The sequence below is a fragment of the Pelophylax lessonae genome, assembly GCF_965119305.1.
Source record: "Pelophylax lessonae genome assembly, chromosome: 2".
Classification (NCBI taxonomy): Eukaryota; Metazoa; Chordata; class Amphibia; order Anura; family Ranidae; genus Pelophylax; species Pelophylax lessonae.
Window position 1 is genome coordinate 473556692 of NC_138769.1, and position 13030 is coordinate 473569721.

Sequence of the window (13030 nt, forward strand, 5' to 3'; positions counted from 1 at the left end):
AGAGATCCACCTTTCCAAGTTGTTGGGGTTCATCTCATACTTCTGAAGGTTTGAGGGTGCTGCCTGTTCCATACTCCCCCTACTCCTAGCCTTTTAGGGGTACAAACAATAGTAATTGGGGCCTAGTGTGGTTGTGTACGTGTGATATACATACACTTTTTTGGGATCATATTTTCTATTCCGCTATTTAATCAAAAACCTTTGGGGATCAGTTAAATTGGGGGATAGTCTGTGTTGGTACGTGTGAGAGAGATCCACCTTTCCAAGTTGTTGGGGTTCATCTCATACTTCTGAAGGTTTGAGGGTGCTGCCTGTTCCATACTCCCCCTACTCCTAGCCTTTTAGGGGTACAAACAATAGTAATTGGGGCCTAGTGTGGTTGTGTACGTGTGATATACATACACTTTTTTGGGATCATATTTTCTATTCCGCTATTTAATCAAAAACCTCTGGGGATCAGTTAAATTGGGGGATAGTCTGTGTTGGTACGTGTGAGAGAGATCCACCTTTCCAAGTTGTTGGGGTTCATCTCATACTTCTGAAGGTTTGAGGGTGCTGCCTGTTCCATACTCCCCCTACTCCTAGCCTTTTAGGGGTACAAACAATAGTAATTGGGGCCTAGTGTGGTTGTGTACGTGTGATATACATACACTTTTTTGGGATCATATTTTCTATTCCGCTATTTAATCAAAAACCTTTGGGGATCAGTTAAATTGGGGGATAGTCTGTGTTGGTACGTGTGAGAGAGATCCACCTTTCCAAGTTGTTGGGGTTCATCTCATACTTCTGAAGGTTTGAGGGTGCTGCCTGTTCCATACTCCCCCTACTCCTAGCCTTTTAGGGGTACAAACAATAGTAATTGGGGCCTAGTGTGGTTGTGTACGTGCGAGATACATACACTTTTTTTGATCATATTTCCTATTCCGCTATTCAATAAAAACCTTTGAGGATCAATTGAATTGCGGGATAGTCTGTGTCGGTACGTGTGAGAGAGATCCACCTTTCCAAGTTGTTGGGGTTCATCTCATACTTCTGAAGGTTTGAGGGTGCTGCCTGTTCCATACCCCCCCTACTCCTCATCTAGCCTTTTAGGGGTACAAACAATAGTAATTGGGGCCTAGTGTGGTTGTGTACGTGCGAGATACATACACTTTTTTTGATCATATTTCCTATTCCGCTATTCAATAAAAACCTTTGAGGATCAATTGAATTGCGGGATAGTCTGTGTCGGTACGTGTGAGAGAGATCCACCTTTCCAAGTTGTTGGGGTTCATCTCATACTTCTGAAGGTTTGAGGGTGCTGCCTGTTCCATACCCCCCCTACTCCTCATCTAGCCTTTTAGGGGTACAAACAATAGTAATTGGGGCCTAGTGTGGTTGTGTACGTGCGAGATACATACACTTTTTTTGATCATATTTCCTATTCCGCTATTCAATAAAAACCTTTGAGGATCAATTGAATTGCGGGATAGTCTGTGTCGGTACGTGTGAGAGAGATCCACCTTTCCAAGTTGTTGGGGTTCATCTCATACTTCTGAAGGTTTGAGGGTGCTGCCTGTTCCATACCCCCCCTACTCCTCATCTAGCCTTTTAGGGGTACAAACAATAGTAATTGGGGCCTAGTGTGGTTGTGTACGTGCGAGATACATACACTTTTTTTGATCATATTTCCTATTCCGCTATTCAATAAAAACCTTTGAGGATCAATTGAATTGCGGGATAGTCTGTGTCGGTACGTGTGAGAGAGATCCACCTTTCCAAGTTGTTGGGGTTCATCTCATACTTCTGAAGGTTTGAGGGTGCTGCCTGTTCCATACCCCCCCTACTCCTCATCTAGCCTTTTAGGGGTACAAACAATAGTAATTGGGGCCTAGTGTGGTTGTGTACGTGCGAGATACATACACTTTTTTTGATCATATTTCCTATTCCGCTATTCAATAAAAACCTTTGAGGATCAATTGAATTGCGGGATAGTCTGTGTCGGTACGTGTGAGAGAGATCCACCTTTCCAAGTTGTTGGGGTTCATCTCATACTTCTGAAGGTTTGAGGGTGCTGCCTGTTCCATACCCCCCCTACTCCTCATCTAGCCTTTTAGGGGTACAAACAATAGTAATTGGGGCCTAGTGTGGTTGTGTACGTGCGAGATACATACACTTTTTTTGATCATATTTCCTATTCCGCTATTCAATAAAAACCTTTGAGGATCAATTGAATTGCGGGATAGTCTGTGTCGGTACGTGTGAGAGAGATCCACCTTTCCAAGTTGTTGGGGTTCATCTCATACTTCTGAAGGTTTGAGGGTGCTGCCTGTTCCATACCCCCCCTACTCCTCATCTAGCCTTTTAGGGGTACAAACAATAGTAATTGGGGCCTAGTGTGGTTGTGTACGTGCGAGATACATACACTTTTTTTGATCATATTTCCTATTCCGCTATTCAATAAAAACCTTTGAGGATCAATTGAATTGCGGGATAGTCTGTGTCGGTACGTGTGAGAGAGATCCACCTTTCCAAGTTGTTGGGGTTCATCTCATACTTCTGAAGGTTTGAGGGTGCTGCCTGTTCCATACTCCCCCTACTCCTCATCTAGCCTTTTAGGGGTACAAACAATAGTAATTGGGGCCTAGTGTGGTTGTGTACGTGTGATATACATACACTTTTTTTGGATCATATTTTCTATTCCGCTATTCAATAAAAACCTTTCTAGGGCAAGATCTTAAATTACAGAAATATGAGGAGACCGTCAAATAAGGGCCGTGGCCTGGGTCGTGGTGCTGCTGGTAGAGCTCCTGTTGCAAGGAGAGGACATGGTCGATCTGTGCCAGCTACACGCACAAGTGAAACACCTTCCTCAAGTGTGAGTAGGCGACAGAACCTGCATCAGTATTTGGTAGGGCATCAAACGCCCCTAGAAGTGATGAGGCCAGAACAAGTTGAGGCGATAGTAGATTGGTTTGCTGCTGACAGTGCCTCCAGTTCCTTCACATTGTCTCCCACCCAGTCTACTGCAGAAAGGTCAGAGTTGGCACCTGCAGCCAATGTCCAACCGTCTTTCACCTCACCCCCTTGCAAATCAGGCCAGCAGTCTGAGCCCCAAGCCATACAGCAGTCTCTTATTCTTTTTGAGGACTCTGTCAGCAGGGTTTCCCAGGGCCATCCACCTAGCCCTGCCCCAGAAGTGGAAGAGATTGAGTGCAGCGATGCCCAACCACTTATTTCTCAAGATGAGTACATGCAAGGATCATCGCAGCACGTCTCCGATGATGACGAAACGCAGGTGCCAACTGCTGCGGCGTTCAGCATTGTGGAGACCGACAAGGAGGGCAGGGGTGAAGACTGGGTGGAAGATGATGTGGAGGACGATGAGGTCCTCGACCCCACATGGAATGAACGTCATGCAGGTGAACTGAGTAGTTTGGAGGAAGAGGCGGTGGTCGCACAGAGCCACCAGCACAGCAGAAGAGGGAGCAGGGTGCAGAAGCGGAGCGGCCGTGCCCTAGACACTACGCCCGCTACTGCCCAACGCAGCAAGGGAACGAGCGCACCAAAGTCAGCTCAAAGGAGTTCTCTAGCGTGGAAGTTCTTTAGAAAATGTGCTGATGACAGGACACGAGTGGTTTGCACCCTGTGCAATCAGAGCTTGAAGCGAGGCATGAACCTTCTCAACCTGAGCACAACCTGCATGATCAGGCATCTAAGTGCAAAGCACGAGCTGCAGTGGAGTACACACCTTCAAAACCAAGAAACGTCTCTGGCTCATCCTGCTTCCTCTTCTGCTGCAGTCTCGGCCGCTCCAGCCACATCTGTAGTGATACCGGCACCTGCCACCCCGCAAACAGACGATCTGTCAGCAACACCACCACCTGGGTCACCAACAACCATCTCCACAATGTCCCGTGGAAGCGTTCAGCTTTCCATCTCCCAAACACTTGAGAGGAAGAGGAAGTACCCCCCTACCCACCCGCGATCCCTGGCCCTGAATGCCAGCATTTCAAAATTATTGGCCTTTGAAATGCTGTCATTCCGTCTGGTGGAGACGCACAGTTTTAAAAACCTTATGTCGGTGGCTGTCCCACAGTACGTCGTGCCCAGCCGCCACTACTTTTCCAGGCAAGCCATCCCTTCCCTGCACAACCAAGTGGGGGAAAAAATCAGGTGTGCACTGCGCAACGCCATCTGTGCCAAGGTCCACCTAACTACGGATACGTGGACCAGTAAGCACGGTCAGGGGCGTTATATCTCCCTAACGGCACACTGGGTAAATGCAGTGGCGGATGGGCCTGAGGCGGATAGCAATTTGGCGCATGTCCTTCCACCACCGAGGATTGCAGGGCGCTTCAGTTTGCCTCCTGTTCCTAACTCCTCCTACTCCGCTTCCTCATCCTCTACCGCCTCCTCATCCGGACAGCGTAACACCTTCACCACCAACTTCAGCACGGCCAGGGGTAAACGACAGCAGGCAGTTTTACAACTTGCCTGTTTGGGGGACAAACCACACACCGCGCAGGAGTTGTGGAGGAGCATGGAACAGCAGACAAATGAGTGGTTGCTGCCAGCGAGCCTCAAGCCCGGCCTGGTGGTGTGCGATAACGGGCGAAATCTCATAGCAGCTCTGGGCCTAGCCGGTTTGACGCACATCCCTTGCCTGGCGCATGTGCTGAATTTGGTGGTGCAGAGGTTCCTTAAAAACTACCCCGATATGTCAGAGCTGCTGCAGAAAGTGCGGGCCGTTTGTGCGCACTTTCGGCGTTCTCACCCTGCTGCTGCTCGCCTGGCAGCGCTGCAGCGTAACTTCGGCCTTCCCGCTCACCGCCTCATATGTGACGTGCCCACAAGGTGGAACTCCACCTTGCACATGCTGGAAAGACTGTGCGAGCAGCAGCAGGCCATAGTGGAGTTTCAGCTGCAGCACGCACGCGTGAGTCGCTCTGCGGAACAGCACCACTTCACCACCAATAACTGGGCCTCCATGCGAGACCTGTGTGCCTTGTTGCGCTGTTTTGAGTACTCCACCAACATGGCCAGTGGCAATGACGCCGTTCTCAGCTTAACTATCCCACTTCTATGCCTCCTTGAAAAAACAATTCGGGCGATGATGGAAGAGGATGTGGCACAGGATGAGGAGGAGGAGGAGGATGAAGAGGTAACATTTCCAAGGCTTTCAGGGCAGTCATTCGCAAGGGGCTCCGAGGGTGGGTTCCTGCACACGCAAACGCCAGGGACGCAATTGTCCAGCAGGGGCACAGTTCTGGAGGATGAGGAGGATGAGGAGGAGGAGGAGCTGGAGGAGGAGATGGAACCATGTTCACAGCAGGGTGGCACCCAGGCCAGCTCATGGCCATCACTGGTGCGTGGCTGGGGGGATACAGAGGACACGGACCATACACCTCCCACAGAGGACAGCCTTTCGTTGCCTCTGGGCAGCCTGGCACACATGAGCGATTACATGCTGCAGTGTCTCCACAACGACCGCCGAGTTGCCCACATTCTAACTTGTGCTGATTACTGGGTGGCCACGCTGCTGGATCCCCGTTACAAGGACAACGTACCGTCCTTAATTCACTCACTGGAGCGCGATCGCAAGATGCGCGAGTACAAGCGCACGCTGGTAGACGCCATGCTGCTGGCATTCCCATCTGACAGCGGGGCCACAGTGGAAGCACAAGGCAGAGGAGGAGGAGGTCGCCAACGCAACCAGGGCACCGCCAGCACCTCAGAAGGCAGGGTTAGCATGGCCGAAATGTGGAAAAGCTTTGTCAGCACGCCACAACAAACAGCAGCACCAGCAGCTCAGATGGAACGTCTTAGCAGGAGGCAGCATTTTACCAACATGGTGGAGCAGTATGTGTGCACACGCCTACATGTAGTGAATGACGGGTCTGCCCCCTTCAACTTCTGGGTCTCCAAATTGGGCACATGGCCTGAGCTTGCCCTTTACGCCTTGGAGGTGCTGGCGTGCCCTGCAGCCAGTGTATTATCTGAACGGGTATTTAGCACGGCTGGGGGCGTTATAACAGACAAGCGCAGCCGCCTGTCCAGAGACAATGTGGACAAGCTCACGTTCATTAAAATGAACCAGGCATGGATCCCACGGGACTTTTCCGTACCTTATGCAGAATAGCAATGGATACCGACCTTACCCACCCATTGTTCCATTTTTGCTCTTTCTCACTCTTTTGGGGTGTACCCTCATTTAAAATTTGTGAAAAGAAGCAGTGTTGGCTACCTCGTCCTCCTCCTCAGGGCCAGATTAATGTAGGGGCTATTGGAGCTGCAGCTCCAGGCCCCTACCTTTTATATAGGCCCCGGGTTGGCCATATTCACTGTTACCGCTCTTCTGTCACTTGTAAACACAGAAGTCTGGCTTCTATGCTCGCTTCCCCAGGCAGCACCCTCAGAACCTCCCCACACAGCGTGAAGGCCGGACAAGGAGGGACAGTTGGCGATGCATGGATGTGTTTATGGGCTTCAGAGACAGCATCCCATGTTGAATTAGGCATGCATGGCTGCACCCTTCCTCCTCTGGGTGCATGGCAAGGCACGGCCCTAAGGCCCTTCAAAATCCTCAGCACCAAGCCCATGATGCTGTTAATCCGGCCCTGGTCCTCCTCCACCGCCGCTTCCACCTACACCGCCCATAGGTGTGCGCAGCCTATTGCATTAAGGTGTGCACCCCAAAGTTGAAATACACATGCATGTGTTTGCCAGCAGGGAGAGTAATGTATCGGGGCCATGTACCTCTAGGCAAGGAGAAATAGAGCAGAGCAGGTCCCAGGGAGATCTTTCCCATCTCCTCACTGGCAATGCTATGTGCCCTAGGTGATTAGGGTGTGCCCAGGCACACCCAGCACACCCTGTGCGCACGCCTATGTCACCGCCACATCCACCACCACCTCAACCTCCCTCCTACTCCATATGGGCCTCGTCCTTCAGAGATGAAGAAGAACATTGTTTTATTTTTCTGTTTTTTTTTGTTGTTTTAAGTTATTTCCCTATCCACATTTGTTTGCAGAGCACTTGCCATGCTCTTAATTACGTTTTGCTGCCATTTGCAGCACTCTAGCCCTTTCCTTTGGTGTTTTAGAGCCATTTTAGTGCCTTAAAGTTCGGGTCCCCATTGACTTCAATGGGGTTCGGTGTCCGGGAAAAGTTCGGTAAAAGTCCGGGACACGGACCCGGACTTTTTTTTAAAGTTCGGCCGAACCCGTCGAACACGGACATCTAGGTGTCCGCTCAACCCTACTTGTGTTAGCAAAAAAGCATGGCAGGTCCTCTTTATGGAGACATCTAGTCTATAAGACCCCAGATCTTGCCTCTTCCCCTAAAAGCATTAGATAAAAAAAAATTGATCTCATGCTTTTTAAAAAAAAAAGGCTCTGTTTACATTTGCCCTAACCGGATGTGATGAAATGCTCATCAATTCTGGTCCCCTAGATGATACAGGCAATCAGAGATGTTCCAGTCTCCAATCAGCTATATGATCAGCTGGCGGAACCACTGGCTTCAGTGTCGGGCTTCCCGATCACACGGGAGAGCCCGGAGAGGCACTGGTGGGCAGGGACCCCTCCCATTGCCTGTAAAAGTGATCCAGTAGCTAGTCAGCACACTAATTTCTAAAGGTGTAGGGAATCCCCAGCTGAAAGTTTTAATTCTGGGGTTATGGCTGACAGCTGCAGCCATGGTACTGGTATAACCACTTGAACACAATCATGCATATATAGGTGATTGTGTGGCAAGTGTTAAAGCAAGTGAAGTTGTTTTTCTGAAAATACTCCAGAATTTTTACAAAAATGTTGTTAGTTATATTATACATTGAGGATATTTACTAGAGGATTTGGGGAATATTCAGATAATTAATTGAGTTAAGATTCACTTAAATGATCCAATCACGTGAAAAGAAAATCCCTGTGTACTTATTCCATCGGCATACGATTGTATAACTGCAGTGAATCTTCACGCAATTTATTGTGTGAACATTCTCAAATTATATGGTAAATCATTCTCAGAGTATACAGCTAAGTATCAGCACAGACAAAATGTTTTTTTTTTTCCTAGACACCGTGAAAGAATGAATGTAAAATGCTATCATCAAAAAACAACAGAAACAGGCATTACTAACGTCAAAAACCAAGTCATTTCTGTATTCATTTTAACATAATATTGGCATACAATCTGCTTGTCTACACACAGCATCTGACAAGAAGCGGCTCATAAATATAGAGCATGGGCCAATTGCTCAGAAGATGAACCTAATTTATTCTGTTTTAACAATTTAACTAGCTGGAACAACCTGTGACTTAGTTGGACAGAAGCCAAATTATTTATTTCAATGAAATTGTAGCCATGGAATCAAATTAAATGGTAGAGGGTTCTTGTGTGCATTTAGCATTTACACTTTTAACACTACATGAATCACTGACAATTCCCTACAATAGTATACATTATGTAGACGATATTATTACAACATTCTAAGCATTGCTGAATGAAGCTGCAGTGCGTAAACCAAGAATTTTGTGTGATCTCTGTATTCATAACTACAGTGCCTTGCGAAAGTATTTGGCCCCCTTGAACTTTTCGACCTTTTGCCACATTTCAGGCTTCAAACATAAATATATAAAACTGTAATTTTTTGTGAAGAATCAACAAGAAGTGGGACACAATCATGAAGTGGAACGAAAGAGATATTTTAGGAAGCTTCTTTTGTGTCCTCCTGGATCTTTTTTTCGCCTGAGTTGGTCAATGGCATGTAGGGTTGAAACACATAAATTTAAACATGCCTTCATTCGCTAAGTACCACTATAGAAAGCCTTTCACCATGGATTGGGGCAGTGGTCAGCAGGTGACGTAGATCCCCCTCATAGGCACACAGCCGTTTACTGTGTGGGTGAACACAAATTACAGTGTGTACCACATGCTGTATCTAGGGGACGTGAAGAAGACCACATAATGTGTTCATAATAAAGGGGTCTTAATATTTGGTGGAACAAGAGTATTGAAAACCCAGTCTGTATAACACACAGCAAAGAGCAACACTATGAATACATTAGGTTTGGGTATATAGGGACACTGAGTATAATGTCATTATAACCTGAGCTCCATTCACTGTAAAGCCCCATACACACGTAGCTATTGTCGGCCGAACGATCGGCCGTCTTTTGTCCAGTGCTGTCCTGTCGGCTGAAAAGTGCTAAAGACTGCACACAAATTTTGTCGGCCAACAACAGCCGACTGCAGAAGTGATGTCATGTGATGGTTAACTTTCCGTGTGTTTTTTCTTTTCTAAGCATGCCCAGTCTTGCTAATCTGCTGTTTGTCGGCCGAATTCTGTACTGACTGGTGAACAATCGGCCGTTCTGGTGACGGCCAACAAAAATTTTAAAGTCTGCACGCCAGATTCTGTTCGGCCAAAAATTCACTGTCGGTTGTCGGAAGCATCATACTAACAAGCTGACAATCGGCCGATCGTTCGGCGGCCGAATATTTACGGCCGACAATCGCTACGTGTGTACGGGCCTTTAGTCTTCCAACTTTATCTTGGGAGCCCTTAGTGAATACAGCAGTATATCTCATCTTACAGACAACTCCTTTTTCTCTTGATGTTCTTTACTGGTAAATGTAATGTCCAGATATAGCTAAGAAAATTGCTAGGGATTTTGGCTAGTATAGGGATTCGTTAGAACCTCTTTCGAGGGATAACTTCACTTAATTTCCTGTCCAGAGAACAAAACAAGAAGAGAGAGACAGACCCTCTTGGGTGTTTTTTTTTTTTTCTTTCTCACCTACTGTTCCCATGACAACTGTATAATTCGGAATTCCCATCATTTTGTGTCTCAGTGGCAATGATCACAGGGACAAATAGATAGAGCGAATCTCCCCAGTGGGGACTCAAACAGCAATAAAAACCATATATACGTGTTAAGAAGCCTGAGACTCCAATATTACTTTATCACTTAGAGAATATTCAACATATTGACACTACCTAGGAGTGTGTACAATAAGACTTCTCACAGACACAAGACAATGGTTGAAAAAGGAAGGGTGATATTACATAAATGTTTGAACAAGAAATCTAGTTAAGAGTATTGTCAGAAGAATCACCCCATACAGCTAGTATTGTTTAGCTGTTTTCCTTTAGATAAATAAATTTTTTCACATATCAATATTTTCCCTTTGCAAATTTAGGATTGTACACATTAGCCTGGCACATTTCTAGTACCTGGAAAACAATGTTATCTAGCAACCTTGCATGTATATTGTTCACAAGTTTGGTCTGGTTGTCCATGGCAAGCCAACTCTGAATGCATACCTCCCTCCACGAGATCACGGACGCTTTGGCTCTGTTTGATCCACCTATACCCGCAACATGACGTTAGGGTCCCAGGTTTGCTGCCAGCTTCTGATCAACATGGTTTGGAAGGTTAATTTTTCCACTGTATACTCACTATCCACCTACCATGGACCCCCTTCTCTGGTTTGCATCCCACCAAGACCCTTCAGCTCCTGGGTCAGATACGGTTTACCGCTACCACACAGAAGTCTAAATTTTACATTTAAGTCTTATTGACCCAAATATCTTGAATACAATGATCTCTGAAGAAGGGAGTTTAGCTCTCGAAACGCGTTGGTTCATGATACAGTATATTCTAGTATTATGGAACCCCAATATGATATTAAGGCTATTTCTGTAACCAAGCTGTAACACCAAGATGTATGCCAATATGTGATATACCACTGTCTATGTTGTATGCTATTTACTATTTATATTTTAGCTACTGAGCTACGTCATGTGATATTGAGCACATTACATCATTGTTATAACATGTATACAGAGTACAATAAAGAACCAATATTGCTTCATCTACCCATTTGTGTATTTTATTGATCTCCAGCCACTAGCACATTCCTCATTTAAAGTCCCGTGGGCCAATCTCCTTTGTTTCTAACTTTTTGAGATGGGGATGAGGGACACCTATTAGCAAAAGTAAGTAGGCATAGGACACATCTCCTGCTACGCCTCCTTAAAGGAGAATTAAACAAAAATAGATTAGTTAAACTTACAAGCGTTTTTTATCACCACTAATCCTTTTTACTGGCTTTTGAAGTCTACGAATGCAGCAATTTAGAATTGGATGATTGGTTTAGCACCGGGAAACACTTTTTGAAAGATAAATAGTGCATTTTATATACAACTATATAGATCAGACAAAAATTAGGGATGAATGAGGAGGAAAGAGGGACAGAGGGACTTTGTTCCAAATCAGGGACAGTCCCTCGAAATTAGGGACAGTTAGGAGCTATGTGAATGGGAGGATGTTGTAAACATTAATGAATCTAGATATGAAAACAAAATAACAAAACTATTCACAAAGATTCAGACAACTGCCTCCTAATAACATGGAGAACGGTTATGTTTGTGATAAACAAGACCTAGATTGTAAACCATCCTGGCTTTTTGTGAATATTTTAAATATAAATGTGCTTTTATTTAAATTAACAAGTATATAGAGTGACGTGTACTTAAGAAAGATGTGTGAAAGAAACAGTGGCTGATTTACGAAAATATGATATTGACTTGGGATTTTGGGGGTGGCACCTTGCAAGAGTGCTCAAGGCAAGTTCTTGCACCTTTTGCTTCCTCTGGTTGCCTGAATCTTCAATACAGTGTCATGTTAAAACCTACTTAACAGTTCCATGTATTCCATGAATACTTACAAAAAGAAGTAGAAGTACAATATCAGGGTTGTCGCAGGCACAGGCAACATGCATGGGAGTCCAGAAATCCTCATCCTGGTGATTTACATTAACTCCTCGGTCAATGAGGATTTCTGCTGCAAAGGTATTATCATACCGTGCACACTGCAAAAGAAAAGGATAAAATCTCATGGCTGGAAAGAAATATTTACATAAAACACTTCAAGGGCTGCCTTCACAGCGCAGAGCTATAATTGACCATGTGCAGAAAGTCACAGAGGAAATGGAGGAAGATAATATACAATTTAAGACAATTACACACACTTACAACTAGCTGTGGATGACTTGGAAGCAGGATAGACATAATTTAGTAAGAAGGGGTCAAAATAAAACTATGCCGTATTTCAAAAAGCATGCTAATGCTTGTATATGTTAGCACATTTGTGAAAATAAATGCAGATGCCTGAGAGCAAAATAATATGCAGTAATGAAGTACCTTAGAGCAAAGCACTTCTTTAATAAGTAGTAGGGCAAGATAAATGTATTCTGCCAAGCAAACAAGGAATAGCTCCCCATTTTAACAGTAGGATGAAGAAAACCAAAGGAATAGCATGGCACATATAATGCTTCAATGCTAGACAGCAATTGCAACTGGCGCTGTGAGACAGATCAATTGATCTGATTAGCTCACAAACCAACATGTGTATATTTTGCACATGTCCTCCTGCCCAGTATGAGACTGTTCTTCTCTTCCATACAGCTGTGATATAGCTGTACTAAAAGAGACCTCTTGGTCAAAGGTAAGCATAAGAGTCAGCTATAAACTAAATTTAAACATTTTAAACTCCCATAAATATACAAATGCAGCTTCCTATTTAAACATATGGCCTATTCTTTTTTTTTTTGGCAGAAAATGTGAAACAAAAATGCAGCAACTAGAACCTTAAAATCAATATTATGGACATTAAAGTGGACCTTCAGTCGATTTTTTTTAGCTTTCCATCTATTAAATCCTCTGCCCTTGTTGTATTACCTTTGAATTGAAAAATTGAAAAACATTTTTTTTCTGCCAATAAATACCTTAAACAGCCCACTTCCTCTTTCTTGCATGGTAATTTGCCTAGGCTAATGACATCATGCACAGCTCTCTCTCTCACTCTCATGAGAGTTTGCCAGCAAGGAAGGAGGGGGGTGAGTCATAGAAGAGTTGCAGAGCTGGAGGGGGCTGGATGAGGGTGGAGATAACAGGAGACTGCAGAGATCTATTCATCCAAAGAGGAGAAATGTGCAGGCAAGCAATGGTGTGAGTGTGTCTGTATGTATGTGTGTGTGTGTGTGT

The 13030-nt window shown here is 45.2% G+C and overlaps 1 protein-coding gene across 4 annotated transcripts in view; it reads right to left on the reverse strand.

Moving 5' to 3' along the window:
• Positions 1–13030, reverse strand: part of MYO16 (myosin XVI) — a 539163-nt gene that overhangs the window by 343855 nt on the left and 182278 nt on the right. For all 4 annotated transcript variants that reach the window (XM_082247038.1, XM_082247037.1, XM_082247039.1 and 1 more), the window contains exon 4: positions 11713–11856. In XM_082247038.1, the coding sequence (XP_082103164.1) occupies positions 11713–11856 (144 nt within the window). The remainder of the gene's footprint in view (positions 1–11712; positions 11857–13030) is intronic.